The following is a 21,762-nucleotide window of genomic DNA, read 5'->3' on the forward strand; positions in this document are numbered from 1 at the left end:
TAATAATGACTCTACAGAAAAAAAATTTAAAATCACTGTTCTTTCCCACATACACACATCCTAATCCCTTTTTCCTTCACACCTTGGTTATTTTTTCCACTTTCTCTTATTCTCCTAATAAATGCTCGCCAGACTCCTTACCCTCATTTTCATATGCTGTCCTCTCTTCATGCTCAATTCTCCAAATATACAATCATACCAATAATCTATTCACATTTGCGAATACTCTCAATTTCTAAAATACTAAATTCTCAATTCCTAAATCCATAGCCAAAAATATATACCATTCTTGGTGCAGAGAGGAGATTTATATATAATAAAAACAGACAGGTAATTGGACACTTGGATGGAGAACAACGAACTCTCCTCATTGGCTTTTTTGTTCTGATTCAAATTTATTTGCATGCCAAACAGAAAAGGATCTTGGGAAATTAGAAAAACCAATGGAGCTCTCGAGGAAAGAGGACTATCAGATCCTTGGTGGTTTGTTTAAAATGAATCTTCCCAAAACCATGCTGAGGGAGTGTGGGCTGGCAATAAGAAGGGCTGCAAGGTCAGATTTTACCCTCTTTGTGTGAGGCATGTGTGATATTCCCTCCCCCCAAAAAAAACTGGCAGCTAAGCTTCTAGGCTCTAAGCTAAAAGAAGACTTGTCCTCTGATGAAGAAGAGCTAACACTTCAGGTAAAGGCTCCAGCTGAAGTCAGAGCTGACAGCAGAGACTGCCCAACCACGTAGCAAGCTAAGCCACAAAATCAGCAAAACTCCGTTTGATGGAGATGCCAGAGCATACAATGTACCCACCACTCCAGCAAGGGGCAGCCCAGGAGAAACACCCAATGGGCACTATCACCTGGCATCAGTCACGTCCGGCTTATGCTCTCCCCCATTAGCCATTCCTAGACCATGCCCCTGGCACTCAGGCCTTCTCCATCCTTCCATCAAAATAATCCTGGCTTTGGAGCTTTCCCTTTCTGTCATCCCAGGCTAACCAACCACATCATTTCCAGGCCATTTCAAGCCCTGCTGTCCCTCCTTGATCCACATATCACCTTGGTAACCCTGACTATCCTTCATGAGTCTTCTTTCCCCATTAGAAACAAAGCTCCTTGATGGCAGATGCTTACTTCTCTTATTATCTCCAGTATTTAGCACAGTGCTGACACTCAATAAGTGCTTAATAACTGGGGGGAGGGGGGTTTATTCATGAATGAAAAAAATGTTTCTCCTATGTGCACTATTCTATAAGTGTTTTCTAATCACACTTTCCCACACATGTTCCCTCTCTTCCCGTTGATGGTATGTGAGATAGCATATCCCAGATTTATGGAAGAAAATGTTAGGGTGCTACTTTTCTTACTATGAAATTTCATTAAATGACTGTTTTGAATTAATTGGGTCCTCTGGCTTACTAGTAAAAGCAAATATACTGGTAGGTGCTCACAAACAATGATTGTAAATAAATGCCAACACAGAATAACACCACAATTATTAGCTTTTCTGGGACTTGACATCTGAGAGGAGATGTCCTGGATACTATAGAGTTTTTGCCATCATTAAAATTAAAGCAGCCATCATAACATCTACAAGACTGACCTAAAATGTTACTCTAGAAAACCAAACAGCCTCTGTGAAAGTCTTGTAAACCTGTTTATGTTAGTGTTTAACATTTTGAGACATGTTTAACACTAAATGGCAACCCATTCAAAAGAAATCTGATATTTGGATACACAAAGTATTCCACTGTACTAGTTGAATCTTGGTATACTAAATATATGCTATAGTATTATGAATTTTACACTTCTACATTTCTACAAGAATAATTGCTTGACCTAAAGAATACAGCTTCTGTAATATTCTTTGATAAGTAGAATTCACATTCCCACAGGAACTGAAAGTACTAAATTGTTAATAACTTTCCCACAGCTTTGCTTCCTACTCAGGCGCCAATGATTTCATAATCATTCAGGTACAGTAAATTGTCACAATTAACATTCATAAGTAGAAATCACTTAAATGCTCTGTTACTTATGGTACTTAAAGCTATTAAAAAATTTTTATATGTAATGTGAATATGGCTCAGGTTATATAGGTCAATAAATAATACCAAAAATACTAACCCAAAACTTATACTTAATTCACAAATTGTGCTCCTACTATGTGCAACAAATTCCAGATATAATTGTTCAAGTTGATTACAAGTGTCAGCAAAATGAGAAACACATGAAAAGCTAAGTAACAATACAAGAGTTTTTTAAACAGTTCAGAATGAAACAACAGAAGCTTTATGGTATGGTAGAAAAAGGGTAAGACTGGGAAAAGATTCAGATGTACTTCTAGCCTCAGCTCTACCTTAACCATAGCCTCACACAAGTTTTCTCATTTGTAAAATAAAGAAGTTAAATTACATAATCTCTAAGGTTTCTTACAGTTGTAACAATCTTTTTTCTAACATTCCATGCTCTATATTCACCTCCTGCTCCAAATTTGTGATTTCAAATCTTACAAGGCAAGTGTGTGATTACCAAAAAAAAATAGAACAGATCATATTTATGAAAGCCATCTCATGAAAAATCGCCAAAGCATTAGAAAGAGAAGGCTCAAGGAAGAGGGTGGGCTTGGGCTAAACTTTGGAGGACAGGCAAAATTTGGATAAACAGTGAAGTGGGGACTACAGACAGGGTAGCCTTTGAGAAGAAACCCTTAGGAAGATTCTCAGACTCCTACAGTGTACAGATAAAAAAGAGGCAAGTTCAAGCAAGACAATATTAGAAAACCAGTATGGCTGATGTAAAAAGCTATCAAAAATGATCAAACCTAACTGTATTCTTTTGAAATCCTGATATAAATTCATTAAATTTTCTTTTCAAATTGACTAATGACTATACTTAAGAAAAAATGCTTTAAGAACACATGCACCAGTCTGGACAGTATTTTTCATACAATTTTCCTTTCACATATTATGTAGCTATAAAAAGCATTCTCTCTTAAGAAAGCTCAGTGACACATTTCAGTATTATTCATCAAGTTTGTGTTCAACATCCTGAGTCATGTCAATGAGAACTGATAGGCTCTTTACTAACAACTACTCAATGTTTTTTTTTTTTTTTTTTTTTTTTTAAGTAAGGCTGTCAATAATACAATTCAAAGCAATTTGAGAAAGTTACATGTATGTGTCTCTTTTTTTGTATGCTTTTTTTTAAATTTATTTTGACTGCCTATTATGGATTTTTTGAATAGGGAATCATACTTTCCCAAAAATAGGAAAGAATGTGAAAACATCTCTTAGTACATTGTCGTATTGCTTCAACTTGATGCTGACTCATTCGCTCCAACATAACTGTGCCTTTCTTTGCCAATAACTTGAATTAACATTAATCACTCATTGTTAAACTACACTTTGCTTAATTTATTCTACTGTCATGAAATTCTAGTTGTAAAACAGAGGTGAGTGGCTGCACCTCCAAGAGTTCTCATAACATATCGATCAGTACAGTAAAATAACTTTAGATTACATGTTCCATATCTGCATCTAGCCTATCCTGGATAAATTAAGTTTTCTAGGATCTGTCTCTATTCAAATGTTAAACATATACTGAACAAATACCCTAGAGAAGAAAGTTAAGTCCAGGACACTATTTTATACCACTATGACAACATACAGATTTTCAAGAATATACTACTATTAAAAAACATTCCAATTTGTTAAACTTTAGGGTACAGGAACAAAAATTCTAACCTAGGGTTATTCCCTGGTTCTAAGGACACAGTATTTTCATCTGATATTGAATTAGATAAATCTATATTCTTATGACACTTGCCTTCTAGTATTTGATTCAGATAAGGAAGGATATATAAAGAAGGAATAATTTATCATGTGCCTGCTCTGGGCCACACATTGTGCTAAGTGCTTTACAAACATTCTCCTACTACAATAAGGTCACCTGCAGTTGCCTTGGCAAGACAACTACAAATGATTTTACAGGCTTTTTAAAGCCTGCGGACTGAACATTCCCCAATACAGCTTTATGTTAACATCTTACTTTATCCAAATCTGTTCCGCTATTTAATGTCTCTGTGTGGTTATGTTATCTCATTTTACCTGTCTAGAATGCTCTCCTCTCCCATTTCTCCAAATCTTCCCTTTGCTTCAGAACCCAAATTAAATCAAATTCCAAGTCTCTAGGAAGCCTTCCTTGAAAACACCAGCCCACAGAGCTTCTTTCCCTCCTCTGAATTCTTACAGGTAATAAATACAAATTTGATATTTATTACACACATTCCATTACTGACTCTTAGTTTTATGTATCAAATCAACAAATCAAACAGACTGAATTTACTAAGCACCTACTAAGGTCCATGAGGTTTCTCAATTTGCTTTGCAACACTACCCACCAGAACCTAAACTATGCCTAATCTTTCTATTTGCCACAAAATTAAATTCTTTATAGCGAGTCTTACCCAATTAAAATCTAAGCTTTGTAAAAGTAAAAACTGCTTCAATTTTCTATCTGTATCTATAGCACTAAACAGTGTTTGCATATATAAGCAGTCAACATTTAATAAATGCTTTTCCACTCCATCCCATTTTCTTATGTGCCAGCCCCTGTGTTAGGTACTAGGGATACAATAACACAAGCAAAAGGAGCTTACCACTTAGCAGGGAATACAATGTGTACATAAAGATCAGTACAAAAGAGATACAAGGTAAATTGAACCACAAAGACATTTGCAGCCTGGAAAGTCAGGCAAAGTCAGGAAGTATTGAAAGTGGTTTAACCTTAAAGGAAATTAGGGATTTTGCAAAATAAATAGGGAAAGAGATGGAGATGAGGCAATCTCTTGTCACAACTAAATTATTAGCTCTTTAAAGGCAAAAACTCCATGACCTCTCTGCATCTCTAGTACCAGATTATAACATAACTATAACATAGGACAGTACCTGAAAACAAGGTGGGAGAGAGAATAGAGAGCTCTGACTTCTATTGTTTGGGGAAAAAATGGAGTTTTGTATTGACATCAGATGTCCCTCACCATTTCTATCCAAAGACAGGGGCAGGGTCGCCACATTTCTGTCTAGGAAATCCTTCTTACCTATTATCTCTTTCTCTGTTCCACACAGCAACCAGAAGCCGCTTCCGCTCATCTGCCTCTTGGATGGGACTGTAAAGTAAATCCAAAGCATCAAGGGTCTTCATGGTTGACACAGGACCCCAAGTTGAATCAAATAGATATTATCATTAAGTAATCTTTATACACATGGTCCAATTATAGCCATCTGCTAAGAAACTCTGAGTAAAAATCTTTTTGTCTTTGGAAACCAGTTTTCTTCCCAAGTTATCCATGCTATAAGCTTAGAGAGGGAATACCAGCCTCCTGCTTTGATTAACTCTAACTGCAGAGAAAAAAGATTTTGGCAAAGGATAGATTCCCCTCACACTACTCCCCTCCTACCCCCGCCACCCCAGAAAGGGGAGCAGCTCAACCTGAATAAATTGCTAGTAAATTAACTCGTATGGTTAAAAACCCTGATGAGTTATGTTACCAAAGCACCACAACCAAGCCTTATTCAGAGAAAAAAGACCATTGAAGAGAAATGGGAGTCTAAAGATCCATCACAAAGCAGAACTCCCAAGATTTCCTTCACCTAATTACAAGTGCCCAGAAATCAGAACAGGGGGAAAAGGTATCTCATTCTATTTGCTCTTTATCCACCAAAGAACATCCTAACTCAAAAGATTCCTTCATGGTTAACAAAGGAACCATATGCAATTTTTGTGCCAGTGTTCCTTCAAGCAAAATTTTGTCTTGAAGCCCTTACTTCAGCCTACCAGACTTAGAAGGGTGCTCATTCTGTACCTCTAGGGCTACGTCCTTCCAAGAGGCTGAACATGAATAAGCTTCTAATTCTAGTCCTAAGGCATTTCAATTATGAAAAGTAGATAAATCACATCAAGCACATTGATTTTATTGCCATATATCAGATCTACAAGAAAAAAAAAAAACAGGGGGAAAAACATAAATGGCTTTTGGAAATAAGCATGTTTTCCAAGTAGAAATGTTTGTTATCTTACAAAACAAAACTATCTCTGAGGCAAAAATCTCTTTTCCACCTAAAAGGAGAAAAACAGGGTAGGATAGAATTATACTACAATAGATTCACTTACAAGAAAAAACGTTCATGGAAAGCTGGATTTTTACAGTCTGGGATAGTCTGAGTTTTCTGCCCTCGTTTTCGATCATTATCAGGTACCACAGACACCTTGAAATGGAGACATACTTGTATTAGTTAATCATACCCACTCTCAATCAGATGCAGCTTGTTACCAACCACTGTAATTATCATTAATCAGCTTTGTTCACCAGCTCATTCTCAAAAAAAAATTCAAACAGCAGCCAAATATCAAAAGCCTTCCCAGTGGTACCTCTTATGTCTGTCAACAAGTGACTTTCACCATTGAGCAGTTCAAAAGGTACATAAAAGTATCTGCTTCTTAAAGTAGTTTTCAGAAGAGCCAGAATGTTATGAGAAGAGAGACCACCCAAGCTAAGCTAAAAATAATTATTCCCCAACAATTGACATAACTTCTGGATTCCTAATTAGACCTTCAGGCAAAGTTGACTTTTTCATGGAAAATCTGATTCTCTATTTTCACTATTCATAATCATTCAACTAAAGGAATGCATAAGTCAAGATGGCTCCTCAAAAGGTTTCAAGTTAAGGAGAAGTCTGAGATGAATCAGGATGACCTTGACTCTCAGTTTAAGATGCTTTTTTAGTCTCCTTAACCAGACCAAGACAAATGAAGTTCTTTCTCTGCTCTCCAGACCTTCCAACATGGGATAAAACCCTGAAGTATTACAACCATCCAAAGCAAAAATGAACAGTAAGAAAACATACCAGTGTCTATCCCCATTTTGTCTATTGCTCTGTTCAAGGACCAGGCCTCTACTTGTTCCTGAGTCTTGATTCATGACTTGAGCTATGAATTAATTCAATACTCTTTTTAATCTTTATCATTATGGGTACTCATTTTACCAACCCAGATGGCAATCTCTTCATTCCTCAGTAGACAATTCACGAGTTACAATAGCCAAAACATATATCATCAGATAGCCAACTTCCTGGTCATGAGAACTTCATACAGCTGGTCCTTAGGTGACAGATCACTGTCACATCCAGATCCAAAGTACTTCTAGCTTTGTAGAACCTGTAGAAGTTTTCACTTCCTGGTAGGACCTAGAAAAGTTTGCCGTCCAGTGGAACAGCCTTCAAGAACTAAAGTCATCTCTACACTACAACATGTCATCATAGTGGAACGTTAATGGACAAATTCTCTAATGGGAAAAACAGAGAAGGGGCCATCTTACACCCTACCACTAGACACCCTGGAAAAGGCAAGTACCTGCAGACCCGACCCAAGTTCAACAGCTAACAGCAACTACAGTCTATCATTCTCCCCAATGTTCTGCTCCTTAAAATAAGCTACCAGCTACCCAATTGAAGGATCAGACCTATGGCCAACTCAGCTTTCTCTGCAAATCTCTTAAAAGACCCATTTAGTCCACTATTTCCCCTATGGCTTTTGTTGTTTCTCTCCCTATCTTTGTAAGAGTTATTTAAGAGAAAAATGTCCCCAGCACCTTCCTCATCTTATTTCATCCTCATCCCCCTCAACGTCCCCACCCATATCTCATCCCAACCTTACCCATCCCTTACATTGTGCCCTCTGTTCCCTAAAGAACTCCTCTTCATCCTGGACTTATTATACTCTTTCCATGTATTAGCCCTGAGACCTGGGTCACCCCCCTCCCAATGATACTATATCTTTACCTAGCTATCATCTCTACCCTTATCTTTTAAGAAGTCAGAATATTCCTCACTTGCCACTGGCACTTTCAGACCCTCCCTTTATATCCTTCCTCCTTTGAAGTCCACCAAATCAAAATTTCCCACTCAGTCAAAATTATGTTGTTATGAAGTATACCTGGCTCACCATCTGCTTACTCCCCAACACTTGCTTCATATAACAAGGCTTTCAGTTTTTCTACTAGGATTATATCCCAAAGAGATCTTAAAGGAAGGAAAGGACCCACATTTGCAAAAATGTTTGTGGCAGCCCTTTTTATAGTGGCTAGAAACTGGAAATTAGTTGCCCATCAGTTGGGGAATGGCTGAATAAGTGATGGTATGTGAATGTAATGGAATATTATTGTTCTGTAATAAACAACCAGCAGGATGATTTCAGAAAGGCCTGGAGAGACCTATATGAACTGATGCTAAGTGAAATGAGCAGAACCAGGAAATCATCATATACAGCAACAACAAGACTATACAATGATCAATTCTGACGGACGTGGCTCTCTTCAACATTGAGATGATTCAAACCAGTTCCAATTGTTCAATGATGAAGAGAGCCATCTACACCCAGAGAGAAAACTGTGGGAACTGAGTGTGGAACACAACATAGCATTCTCACTCTCGCTGTTGTTATTTGCTTGCATTTTGTTTTCTTTCTCAGTTTTTCCTTTTCTGCCTTCTTGATCTGATTTTTCTTGTACAACTATATAAATATGTTTACATATATTGGATCTAACATGTATTTCAACATATTTAACATGTATTGGACTACCTGCCAGCTAGGGGAGAGGGTGGAGAGAAGGAGGGAGAAATTTGCAACAAAAGGTTATGTAAGGGTCAATATTGGAAAAATTACCCATGCATATGCTTTGTAAATAAAAAACTTTAATAAAAAAAATTTTAAAGAATATAACAAAGCTTTACTCTCCATGAAGATATCCCTCAACTACCCTGAGTCTCATGGCATATTCCTTCAGTCCACTTCAAGTCATGAGGATGACATAAATCCCTTTGATCCTTTCTCTTCCTCTCTTTCTTTTCATAAATAAATTAAAAAAAAAAAAAATTGGGGAAGCTAGGTGGCGCAGTGGATAGAGCACCAGCCTTGAATTCAGGAAGACCAGAGTTCAAATCTGGTCTCAGACACTTAACATTTTCTAGCTGTGTGACCCTGGGCAAGTCACTTAATCCCAATTGATTCAGGAAAAAAAATCAATGGTAATACTGAAATTGTAAATCTCAGAGACTATAAGGATGGTGACATCCTTAAAAACAAAGAAATTCTGAATAGGATTGGGCTCAAAGGGAAAGGTAATGTAAAGAAATTATCTACTCATACTTGTTCATCTTGTGCAATTCATTCTGTCTCACTCAAAAAAAAAAAAAAAAAAAACTCACTGGTCACAACTGTGGATCACAGAACCCACCAAAGGAGAGGCATTTGCCACAAGCATGAGGTGATCTGGGGGACAAAAGGTAGTTTTCCTGGAGGAGAAGGTAACTTTTCCAATGGCATCTATACAGCTGCTGCTGTGAGTACTCAGCTATCACTTGAATCATATCTACCCAGAGAGGTTGAGGCTCAGTTCAAAAGGGAAGAAGCTGGAAGTTCTCATAGCAAAGGGAGGGGCTGATTTAAGGACTGTTAAGAGGACAAGGGTAGGCGTGATTATATTGGAGACAAACTCCCCAGATGACTGTAGCAGGAAAGGTGGAATGTACAACCCATTTTCCCACCTTCCAACTGGTTGATCACATATTCTTTTGGGTCAGGACCATATTCTCAGTTTGAAAACCATTAATCTAAAGGTTCATTAAACAGGTCTTAGAATTATCCTCTTTTCTCCTACTCTCTAATTTTTAGCTAGTTTGAATTGCTAATTTTAATTAAATATTTGGTGGGATTATAACTGAAACTGCTCAAGATAGTCTTGAACTAAATGTGAATTTCAAATATCCATATTATACCTATTATTCATTAATAATCCATTAATGTAAAACCATTCTCTATATAAAGCACTATATAAATGGGAGCCATGTCTGTTGACATAATAGAATGGCAACCATTGAAGGAGAAAAAAATGAAGATTTCCTAGTACAAAGTACAATATACAATAAGTACTCAATAAACACTTGTGTTGACTAAACCCTAATATCTATAGCAGAAATAGATTCCATTTTTAAATCTCTTCGGGGCACTTCCCACCCTACTCCACCATTACATACCTTCACATAAGCATCACAAGGTCGAGAGTCTTTGATCATGAGATCTTTGGCTTCTATGACTAAAAGAAAAGTAAATATTTGATAGAAGGATTAATCATGGAAAATGCATGTGCCCCTTTGTCTCAAAAGATTCCCTCCTTTCTTTTATGATATTATCCCTTCCATAAATCTGTCACAGCCCTCCTTTCTCTTCCCTAGGACTACCCATACTAAATCATAATGAAATGAACAAGCAAAAACTAATTAAGAAGACAAGGCTAACTAACATCATCCAGCAATCATATATGAACCAGAGTATAAGGAGAGGCAAAAGCAGTCATGGAAGCAAGCATTAGCTTTTGTAGCTAAAGCCTAAAAGAAATCAGATGTAAGCCTCAAGTAATCAGAATTTATTTTGCTCTTCTTTTTCATTCTCTTTGATTTCAACTAAAAGCTAAAGATAAGGGACAGCTAGATGGCTCAATGGATGCAGCACCAGTCCTGAAGTCAGGAGGACTTGAGTTCAAATCTGGTCTCAGACATTTAAAACTTCCTAGCTGTGTGAACCTGGAGGGGGAGAGGGGGAGGGGGGGGAAGCTAAAGACAAACTCTGCATGAGTTCATTGAAGACTGGGCACTGCTTCCTGGGGTGTAAAGCTGACCTGGTTGGGCAAAATGGCCTGGGATATGAACCCAATACATACATGAAACAGAAGCAGAGAAACTGCCTTACAAAAGGTCTCATGTAAAAGCCACACTTTTTAAAAACCAACAGGACATTTTACAAAGAAAAAGATAATTGAAATCAGTTTGAATGTAATTGAAATGATCTGTATCTAGCCCTTACTGAATGAGATGTGCAAAAACATACTTACTATAAAGAAGCAAAATTCGGTCTTGTTTATCTATTGACAGTTTCAACTGACCTAAGGAAAAAACACAAGCAATCCATTTTATCCCATGTATAATCCAAAAATCTAATGGCTTGTCATAGATGTGATTTGTTTTTATGAAATAGTTCTAAAGAACAAAACATCTAAGGAACCATAATCCACTTAAGACTTTATAAGCAGTTCCCACTGCAGACTTCTACACCATGGGATAGCAGTAATAAGACAAAATCAAAGAAAAAACATGATCTCGCAACTACAGAAAAAGTAATATAAGGAAGCAGTGTTGCAAAAAGTCACAATTAGCTATGGAAATCAAGCCCTTTTTGCACCTTGATTCCCATGAGTTGGGTTCCAGACTATCCTTTCTACATGCCCCTAAAAAATGTTCAAATTACAGATCCTCTACTTGTTATACAATGAAGACAGTATCATCATCTTGCATTGTAGGATGTGAATGCAAAAGTCACAGTCAAAAACAAGGTTTTTTTGCAACTGCTAAATTCAATGAGTCTGGAACTCCTTGGGGTTAAAGCCAAAGACTCTGATGGTTTCTTGACCCCTCCATATTAGACATGTCTCCCGTTAGAGGAACAAAGTACAATCCTGTATAGTTGATAACTGATAAATGTTGAGTGAACAAATGGATGAATCTATGCTTTCAAACTTCAGTCTTAGAATATTCTGAATGTAGAAAACCTTATATTCAGCTCTCAAATCAATCTTATTTCCCTGGGACTCTGCTGCTCATGACATTCTAGGACCAGTATGATCGAAAATGACCCCGGTCTCAGTACCAGCCCTAGGATAAGTGGCAATACTCACTTAATACTCACTCACCTAATGGTCCAATCTACTCCTCTCTGACCTTCAATTTCTACCTGTATATAATAGAGATAATAATACTGGTAGCTTAACCCCAGGAGATTAGTCAGATAATACTAGGAGGTACTTTAAGCTTTTTGGATGAAAGGTATCACCAAAATCCATGGTATTATTATCTGAAGTTATAGGCAATTATTACTTCCCACAGCCATGACCCTTCATTCACTGAATAAGGACAGCAAAAACACATTATTTTTCACACACCATTGTACCAAGGTACAATGCTTGCTAGTACTATCATTCTGAACTATGAGAATGGTGGACATCTATGCCTTTATCCTTTCAATTTCATCCTCAACATCCAAGGAAAAACTTAGGGTTAACTGTGTGGGAAACAGTAAGTCAGGGAGTAGGGAGAAAAAGAAGAGAAAGAAACAGATTGTCTTCTGCTGTAGAGGAGCTATGAGGCTGTGTTCTACACTTAAAACATGCTTCTGACTAGTTTCCTATCCTGTCCCACAGTCAGTTACTGATACCTGACAAGCAGTCACAGACACCAGCGATGTAAGAATACCTCAGCTGGGCTCTTCCACAGTCTCATATAGACTCCTTCGCCAAAACAGATGAGATAAAGCTTCATTATGCTAGGGCCTCAAACAGCATTTCCAGAGGTGGCATTGGTTGCTCCCTTTTCCCTCACATTGTCCCTACTGAAGAGGAATAGTTACCTGGCAGGCCACCAGATAAATGTCGAATTGTCCAAGGAAAGTTCCATGCTAAAATGCCCAACAAGACTAGTATACTACCATGGTATTTCTCTCTGCTCTCTAACCCCAAAGGCTTCATGTTGATCCAGTACTTTGTTGAAACCATTCATTTAACTCCAAATATTACAACTTACCAAGATTCTAGGGATAGATTTTGTCAGGAAAAAATAAGATGCAATCAAAAAATAAGGGTAAGAGTCATATGAGATATCTAGGATCTATCTATGAAATATTCCCACACATACCTTCCTTCCAAGTTCATAAGCTTACTGAGAAAAATTCTCCCCCAAAAAGTCTCATGAGTTTAGGAAGAAAAGTAACTTATTTTTAGAAGTCATCAACTGGATCTGCTTAGTCCTTATGGTTTTGTCTAATATGAGAAAATCTTCCCAAAACATTAGCAACATAAACCCAGCCCCTAACTTGAACACATTTAAATTTACAAAGAGAGGGGAACCATTTAAGTCATAAATTAATTAGTATCTAATAATATTTATAAGAAATAAAAATGGGGTCTACTATGCCAAATATAAAGACCTCTGCAGACTACATATTATATTGACTTAGAAAATCACATGTTTTTATTTTTCATTAGTATATTGATATGCTAAAACCAGATAGCAACTACATTTTAATTTGATTCAACCCATATTGAAAAGTGTTGTAGGCTACATGTAACTCCTAAGCCACATTTGACACCTCTGACTCTAGATAATGGGAAACACAGCTACTATGCTAACTTTTTTCTTTTTAAGAAAAGTTGATGAAAGAAATGGCTTTTCAAAAATTGATAACATGCAATTTAATTGCTATGGTATGTTTTCAGAAGATAAATGTTGAAATTTTTAAACTAGCATTTTATAGCTGCCTTTTATGAAAAGTATGTAGTGGTTTCATTTTTCTTAAAAGGTTCAGTATCGCTTTGCTTAGGAGCTAAAAGGCTTGCTGATTTACTGGATTCTTTGATGAATAAATTCTATCATTGATTTCTCAATGCAACTAAATTAGTCCAAAGCTACACATCTCAAAGTCCAGATTAGTCTTACCTATGGAACATCTTTCTAGGAATATTATTACATGTAAAAAAAAAAAAAGTCCATTATTGTTGAAGTCCATTATTGTCACTGAGAATTGATACCATATTAAGAAGCATATCCTAGGACTGAAATCTAAAAAGACATAGGCTTGAATCTCTACTCTAAATTTTTTTTATTTTTTATTTATTGACTAAAACAAGCATTTCCATATTATGATTAAAAAAAAAGATTGCACATGAAATTGCAAATCCATTATATACAATTTGCTTTTCCTCTTAAATATATAATCAAGTTATGTAAATCTCTTTTTTTTCTTCCCTCCCACTCGTCACTATAGAAATGGCTAGTATTAGAGACAAATAAGTACAAACATGTAAAATTATTCTATACATAACTATTAATTCTTTCTCTGGATGTAAATAGGGTCTTTTTTATATGTCCTTTATAATTAATTTGGGTATTTATAATAGTCAAAATGATTTATATGCCCCAAATCATTCTTAAAACAACATTGCTAGGGGTACAATGGATAGAGCACCAGCCCTGGAGTCAGGAGGACCAGAGTTCAAATCTGCACTCAGACACTTAACACTTCCTGGCTGTGTGACCCTGGTCAAATCACTTGATCCCAATTGCATCAGCCAAAAAAACAAAACAAAAAAAAAAAAATTGCTGTTGCTATATATGATATTTTTCTGGTTCTGTTTATTATTTCATGCAAGTTTTTTCAAATTTTTCTTTTTTGTGAGGCAATTGGGGTTAAGTGACTTGCCTAGGGTCATACAGCTAGGAAGTATATTAAGTGTCTGGGTCAGATTTGATTTCCATGTTTTTCTAAAATCACTAAGTTTATTGTTTCTTATAGCACAATAGCATTCCATAACAATCCAACCAATTCCCCAATTGATAGGCATATTCCTGCAATTTCCAATTCTTTGCCACCACAAAGAGAACTGCCACCAATATTCTAGAATATAGAATATTTTTCCCTAATCATCTTCGAAAACAGATCTAGCAATAGTCTTTCTGGGCCAAAGAGTAGAGGCCGATTAATAACTATTTGGGCATAATTACAGACCACTCTTTAAAATGGCTATATCGGTTCACAACTCTAGCAACAATGAATTAGTGTCCCAATTTTTCCATATTTTTCACCAATACTTGTCTCCTTCTCCTTGCAATCATTTTAAGCAATCTAGTAGATATAAAATGATATCTCAAAATTATTTTAATTTGCATTTCTTCAATCAATATTGACCTAGGTCATATAACTATAAATTGTTTTGATTTCTTCATTGGGAAATTGCCTGTTCATATTCCTTGCCCATTTATCTATTGGAAAATGACTCATATTCTCATAAATTTGACAAAGTTATTTATATAATTGAGATATGAAACCTTTAACTGAGAAATTGTCTAAAAAAATTTTCCCCAATTTTCTATTCTCCTGATTTTTAGATACATTTGTTTTATTTGTACAAATCTTTTTAATTTGATATAATCTGAAATTAATCACTTTTCTACCTAACTTTTCTATCTCATAACTTCTTCACCTGTCCATAAGTTTAATAGGCCATGTTCTTCCAATTTAAATATAATATTATATAATATATATATATGTGTGTGTGTGTGTGCTGTATGTATATATATATATATATATATGATTTTGACCTGTTAAATGTTTAATGATGACAAGTGCTTAATTAGGAAGGACTTCATTTTAAAAATGATTATTTTTCCATTATTTTTCAAAGAAAACTAAAATCATATGACAGTTACTTCAATATTCTGTTTCTATTATTTATTTTTGCTCCAAAATTGGCATTTCTGGGGAACAAAGTCTACCACTCATTATATTGTGAAAGGGTTAATATTAATCTAGGCCTACTAAAAACCATCATCAAAAAGAACTCATTAAATGCTTATATGTACTTGATGGGATGCAATAAGGAATGACAGATAAGCAGCCACAGCTGACTGAGACTAAGCTTCTCAATGCCCCCATTTTCTTATAACTGGCAGAAAAGATATCAACAATGGTTGTGCCAAAGAAGTCCAGAGCCATCTAGGTTTGAAACAGGGTAGTAAGAGCAGAGATTTGCAGAGTCTCTTACATATTAGGGCTATCTATGTACACTGGCTTTTTTAAAAACCCTGAGAGTTGGGTTATTATAAATAGGGTAGTAGAGTTTCTAACTCCAGGAGGAATAACCCTAAGGCTCTGCTCTATCCACTAGGACAATCACAATCATAACTTCTAGGGAAAGCCTATCTCACTGGTCAACCCATTAAGTCAATATATATTTATTAGACACCTATAGTGTGCTAGGCAATATGTCATCTTTGCCTACCCTCCAAGAATCAGTTGTTGCTCTATACCAATGGTTCTCAAACCATGTGTTAGTCTCAAAATACCTTTACACTATTAAAAACTATATAAGACCCCATAGAGTTTTTATTTATATTTACCATATTAAGGATTAAAATATCTTAGTATTATTATGAAAATTATTATGCACTTAACTAGTGCAACTGTTCAATCTCAGAGAACAATTCCCCAGGCCCAGAAGGAACTGACAATCAGTATATGGTCCTTTCAACTATCTTCCAAATGGATTATTATTTCCAAACTCTCTGCTTCAGGACAAGCCACTGACAGTAAACAGTATTTACATGTTAAATGATGTCCATGCCACTTTTCAAGGTATTTCAAATTTAAGATTATCAAAAAGAAAGCTCCACCCTTTTCAGCATCCATCAATATTATTTTGCTCTGGTGCTTCTGACAAAGTCACTATATTTATAGATGGCAAAAACTGGCTCTCTACTACAGTGATTATCAGGCCTGGAATTAAATGCTGAGGACTCAGAGTCCTCCATCTCCTGAATCTATTATTATTTAAAAAGGCCAAATGTTGATTACGAAGCAGGCTAGTAAATTCCAGGAAATTAAGCCATTCACCAATTCCAGGAGCTTAGTCCTGTGTTTAGGAATTGTAGGCCCCAAGTTCTACATGTGGTCTTGTTGAAAAAAAAAAGAGCAAGTTTAGCCTGAAGTAGATGCAGGAGAAGCATGTGAACTAACTGTAAGAATTTGAAGGGGATTAAACTTGTTCTACTTGGTCACCAAGAACACAACTGGGAGTAATGACTTGAGTTGCTGAAAGAAATTTATACTTAATGTAAGGAAAAACTTGTTAACAGTAAGAAAAAACTATTTATAAATGGGATGGGCTGCCTCAGGAGGCAAGGAGTCACCTCGCTTCCCTGACTAGAAGTTTCCAAGATAAGGAATGAAAACTTGATGAGTACATGGTAGAGCAGTTTCCTTCTCTAGTACTGACCACTGAGACTGCTTTCCAATTCTGAAACTCTGCATATGTCTGTTATTTCTTTCTTCTGTCCCCACTGGATAGATGGAAAGGGGGCAAATTATCCCCACACCCCACAAATGTTCCAACTGCCCTCTAGGAATTAAGCTCTAGTGCTAGCTTCCATAGAGTTTTTTTCTAATGACCACTGTCCTACTTGTTCTGTTTTGTTTTTTTAATTCCAAACCCTATGGGCAAAAGTGTTAAGGCCCCTCAGCACCTTACTAATAATCTCAAACTGTCTTCAGAAACAGACATTTTTTAATTGGCCTCAACTAGCCCCTTCCCCTGCCTGAGATGGTCCCCAAACCAGCTAGCCAGAAACAAAGTCCCTCTCCTGCGCCCCACTGTGAGCTATAGCTTCCAAAATAGTCAGCCAATTCTGCCTCCCTGGCCACTTATTCCCTCAAATCTAGGCAATGTCAGGAACTCCCCCAAGTGGGTCAGGAAACCTTGTATTTTTTCATCTCTTTTAACCCTAAATTTCCCATGAACTGACAGTTAATAAAGAACATTCTATATAGCAAATCTGAACTCTGAAAGACAGAACATTGTGCAATTATTCCAGACTAGTGAGGCGGAATTCACCAGATTTGGTGCTAATGGCAGGACAGCAGTTGATTCTCAACAGCTCAGAATGCCTGAGTGTGTACAATTCTGAGCCCCTTTCCACAGGAAGCCACTCAACAACCACTGAGAGGGAGTTAAGTAGAGGGGAAGCTAAAGAAACTGGGAGCAAGTCACCTGTCTCAAGGCTTGGGAATCAGAAATGGAAAGAGCTTCACTTTCACAGAGTATAGGCCCGATGTGACATGGACTCAGGACCTTTTCTGGGAGTCTGAGGAAAGCACTCACCAAAGCTCGTGAGGTAGAAAGAGGAGTCCCAGTGGGCATCTCTACTAAGGAGGGAGACTCGGTGGATGTTGTCTGGCTCCATAGCAGTTCCTACTCCTAAGGAGTCCTCTGTGTTGCTCTCCAGTAACCTAAGCAGCCGTTAAATCAGTGCCCCGCCCCCTCCCCACCATCCCCCAGGATACACACACTGCAAGGCTTCGGGAAAGGCAGGACAGTTGTAACCGCCATTCATTTGATTAGGGTAAAAGGGGCCCAGAATGTGATTGGCCATGACATTGTTTGAATGGTAATGATTTCTACCTGACTGGGCAAACAAGTTTCCGCCCAGAGAGGAGGAGGAGGGGCCATGCCCCTATTGAACTGCACAAATGTTGCTCCCTCCCCTCAAGGCACCTGTTCAGACCATAGCATCTGTGAAAAGGCCACACCCATGGGCCCCAACCTGCAGAAACCCTCTACAACTGGCTTTTCCTGCTCATTAACCCAGTCACTGACTCCCAGAACTGCCTCTAGTCAATACTTCCTGTATCAAGGGGACTGAAAACATCAGAATTAAGTGGACACTATTATTGCTAGGAACCTTTCTTCATTATTTAAGGTGATCATTTCTTCCTCTCTATTAAAGCAAAGCATTTTGAGGAAGCTCCATACTTGTACTAGATAGTAGCTCCTTTAAGAAAATGAGAAGGATTTTTAATCCCTAGAGAACCTTTAGCATATATCCCAAGGATCTGACAACAATCAAAGACTCTCAGAACTGAAGTAGGTGGATGGAACATAATAAAGACATTCTCTTTTCCCCTATTCCTTAGAATAAAGAAACTAAAATAAGAAGGACATGCCCTTTGTGAATAAACACTCAAGTCACTAAAACTCCAGGGATCAATCTCACACTACAACATCTGGTCAAACTTCAAGTTATTAAAGACTGATAAAAAGAAAAAAATTTGAAGTCTTGCCTTCTGAGGATCCACATGCTATTATTCCCTCAAGGTCACTAGCAAATGCCTCTCCTTTGAGATGAGTCCAAGAAGAGTTCCTCTCAAGAAAAAGTCCAGAGAAGAAGGACAACTAAGACTCACAATTACAGAATTTGAGAATTGGAAGGGTTCTCAGTGATTATCTAGTTCTACCCATACATGAAGGGGATCCTACTAGAACATCCCTGACTAGTGTTCATCCAACTTCTAACTGCAAGATTTACAAGGAGGAAGAATCCACCATCTCTTGAGGCAATCCAACTTTTCAAAACCAAATAAGCCCAATATGTCAATGGAAAAAATAAAGTCATAAATCATGATTATTTGCCACAAGGGAAAAGAAGCAGAGATTAGGGAATTCACTAAGTTTTTACATTAAATTTCATATAATCGGAAAGGGTTTTATCAAGGAATCAACTAGTAGTTGCCTACTGCCAGATGTTTCACGTGTTAGTATCCTCAAAGGATGCAGACTGAAGGCCCTTTAAAACCCTGGCTATTATCATTGGACAATTTCTATATCTTCCTTAAATCTTGGGGCTTTGTGTACCCCTGGTGATCATTTGGCACACAATAAGTACTCTCTTAGTCGTTCCTGAGAGACACCAGAAATCTCACCCCATCTCAGCCAGGTTGGTCTCAAGGACTATTACAAGAGAACAATAGAACACAGATGAATGCAGCATCTTTTCCAGGCTGGACTGGACTCCAACCAGATGCAGTAACAGAATGGGTATAAGTCAGATTCATAAGAGAAAGAGGATAGACTACGGAATGTAATTTATTTGGCTCTTACAATTAAGTTTAAATGCTAAAACATGCATAATGAGATGCAAATTATCTTCAAGTTAAATACTCAGGCATACTTTGTAACAACAGACTTAAGAGCTAGAATAAAAGAAAACTTCATTGAATGGAGACTGCCTGAGTTCCACCCTTCTCATCCACCATGGGCATAGCTAGCTTTTAAAGGACTGCTTTCTGCTCAGCATCCCCAGGAAGAGGACTGCTTTCTACTCAGCATCCCCAGGAAGACAGTAAGTGTACCTGCACCCTCAACTTGCAAGTGGCTGATCCTCCTCTTAGTGATGACCTCTGGCTCTCTCCTCTCAGGGAGGAGAGGAAGGACCTGGTCCTGTTGTTCCATTCTTCCAAGTCCCTTATGGCCTTCAGATAGTTGCTCTTCCTCCCTTCGGTCCAACTGAGCCATCTCCCTAGGAAAAAATTGGAGTCTGCAGCAAAACTGGCACCGTGATCCGAAAAGACTGCCCAACCTGCAGGAACAGGTAGAATAAAGAATGATCATGTACCAGATGAAGGGGCCTACATATGCTTCCCTCCCCCAGGTTCTCCGGTGTATGGAAATCCTCCACCACCACCAACTTCTGACCTTCTCCATATCATCTGCTTTTCTCTAAAAATAGGGGAGACCTAGGCTTCACGAGGGCATGGAGAATCTGAAGGGAGAAAGGCAAAAAGCAGCACAGAATCCGGGAGGAAGGGGTGGGTTAAAAATAAAGTTTGCTGCTTCTGTCAAAGGTTAAGGCTGGTAAGAGTCAGAATGCTGTTTAGTTTCCAGAATATTTCCAGAATTGCTGTGGGTCCTACACGAGTTAAGTTGCCAGTCAGGCTAAGTTAAGAGCAACCCTGTTAACAAATGTTCTCTCTTCTCAGACCACAAAGCCGAGGACATCTCAGAAGCCTAAATATGCTATATTGGAAGTCAATTCAGCAAGCTCTGGCTCCTGGACAGTGCCATGGAATCCAGGGGATCTTTGTTATTTGCTTGTTGTGGTGGTTTGTACATCTAGATAGAAGAAAGAAGACAGTAGCCATAGCCAGGACCTAAGAAAGTACATTTCAACGCTGTAAAGTAACCAAACCAGAGTATCCCAGCTCAAAACATCCACATACTATCTTAGCAGCTCCCTCAAACCTACTAATCTCTATTTATTTGCTCTTTCCCCTAAACCCAAAGGAAGTCACACTGTTTATCTCGCTGGTCTTTAATCCCTAGTACAAAAGAAACTCAAATCTTGCTATTTCCCTACTTCAATTCTTCACCTCACAATCCTATTGCTTTTGGGAACCCTATCCCAGGCAGCTACCAAGAGGATCACTCTTCAGAACCCCCAAAGGTAATTCTGCTTCTACAGAATCATCTTGTAACCCACTTGATTAAAAGAAATCAAATGGTGTTTGTGCTTATCTGGCAAAAAGAAGCCTTGGAGAGATTTGTGAGTAAAGTTCCTGTAATTAGGAGGCTCAATGCATAGAATGCCAAAACCCAGTCAGGAAAACTCATCTTCCTAAGTTTAAATCTGGTCTCAGACACTTGCTAACCATGTAATTCTGAGCAAGCCACTGAACCCTGTTTGCCTCAGTTTTCTCATTTGTAAAAGTGAGCTGGAGAAGGAAATGGCAAACTACTCCAGTATCTTTGCCAAGAAAACTCCAAACAGGATCACAAAGAGTCAAATAAGCCTGAAAAACGACTATAATAACACATGACAATAAGGATCCAGGTAAACTTTGAGGACCTCTAATTTCTATAGTTTCTTTCCCTCCACCAAAGTAGAATCTAAAAATGGCCATCAGATACCCTTATAAGCACTCAAATTCACAAGGCATCAAAAATAGAACAAATTCTATTTACTCAAGAAAAAATATAGAACTCACACTCAGGTGAGAGCCCTTTTCTTTCTAAAAAATGATCACTTTTTCCCCTATCCCAGAAATTTGTATAGTTGATATACCTCATAGCACTGCTCTGAATTAAGCTTCACTGAAGGAAAGGTCAAGATAGTATCCCCTAGTGCTCACCCTGGTATCTCCTCTCTTGACAGGCATCCAACACTCTACCTTATCATGGTCATTGCTCCCTACTCCTAATCAGCATTACAGTTGTCCTCTTCAGTGTTACTGGGCTCATTTCTAGTAAGCAAACTGCCTAAAATTCTACCCAACAGTTT

General features: G+C 37.6%; 1 protein-coding gene across 4 annotated transcripts in view; it reads right to left on the reverse strand.

The window, feature by feature from the left end:
- RGS3 (regulator of G protein signaling 3) overlaps positions 1–21,762 on the reverse strand; it is a 172,270-nt gene that overhangs the window by 144,898 nt on the left and 5,610 nt on the right. For 3 of the 4 annotated variants that reach the window (XM_074293639.1, XM_074293638.1, XM_074293644.1), the window contains exons 2-6: positions 19,838–20,064; positions 10,941–10,991; positions 10,087–10,145; positions 6,167–6,261; positions 5,094–5,162 (exon numbers count right to left, since the gene is read on the reverse strand). In XM_074293639.1, the coding sequence (XP_074149740.1) occupies positions 5,094–5,162; positions 6,167–6,261; positions 10,087–10,145; positions 10,941–10,991; positions 19,838–20,000 (437 nt within the window). In that variant the 5' untranslated portion in view covers positions 20,001–20,064. Of the gene's footprint in view, positions 1–5,093; positions 5,163–6,166; positions 6,262–10,086; positions 10,146–10,940; positions 10,992–17,810; positions 17,963–19,837; positions 20,065–21,762 lie in introns of those variants that run through there. The other variant, XM_074293641.1, reaches the window with a different exon arrangement.

Source organism: Sminthopsis crassicaudata, chromosome 2, assembly GCF_048593235.1.
Source record: "Sminthopsis crassicaudata isolate SCR6 chromosome 2, ASM4859323v1, whole genome shotgun sequence".
Classification (NCBI taxonomy): domain Eukaryota; kingdom Metazoa; phylum Chordata; class Mammalia; order Dasyuromorphia; family Dasyuridae; genus Sminthopsis; species Sminthopsis crassicaudata.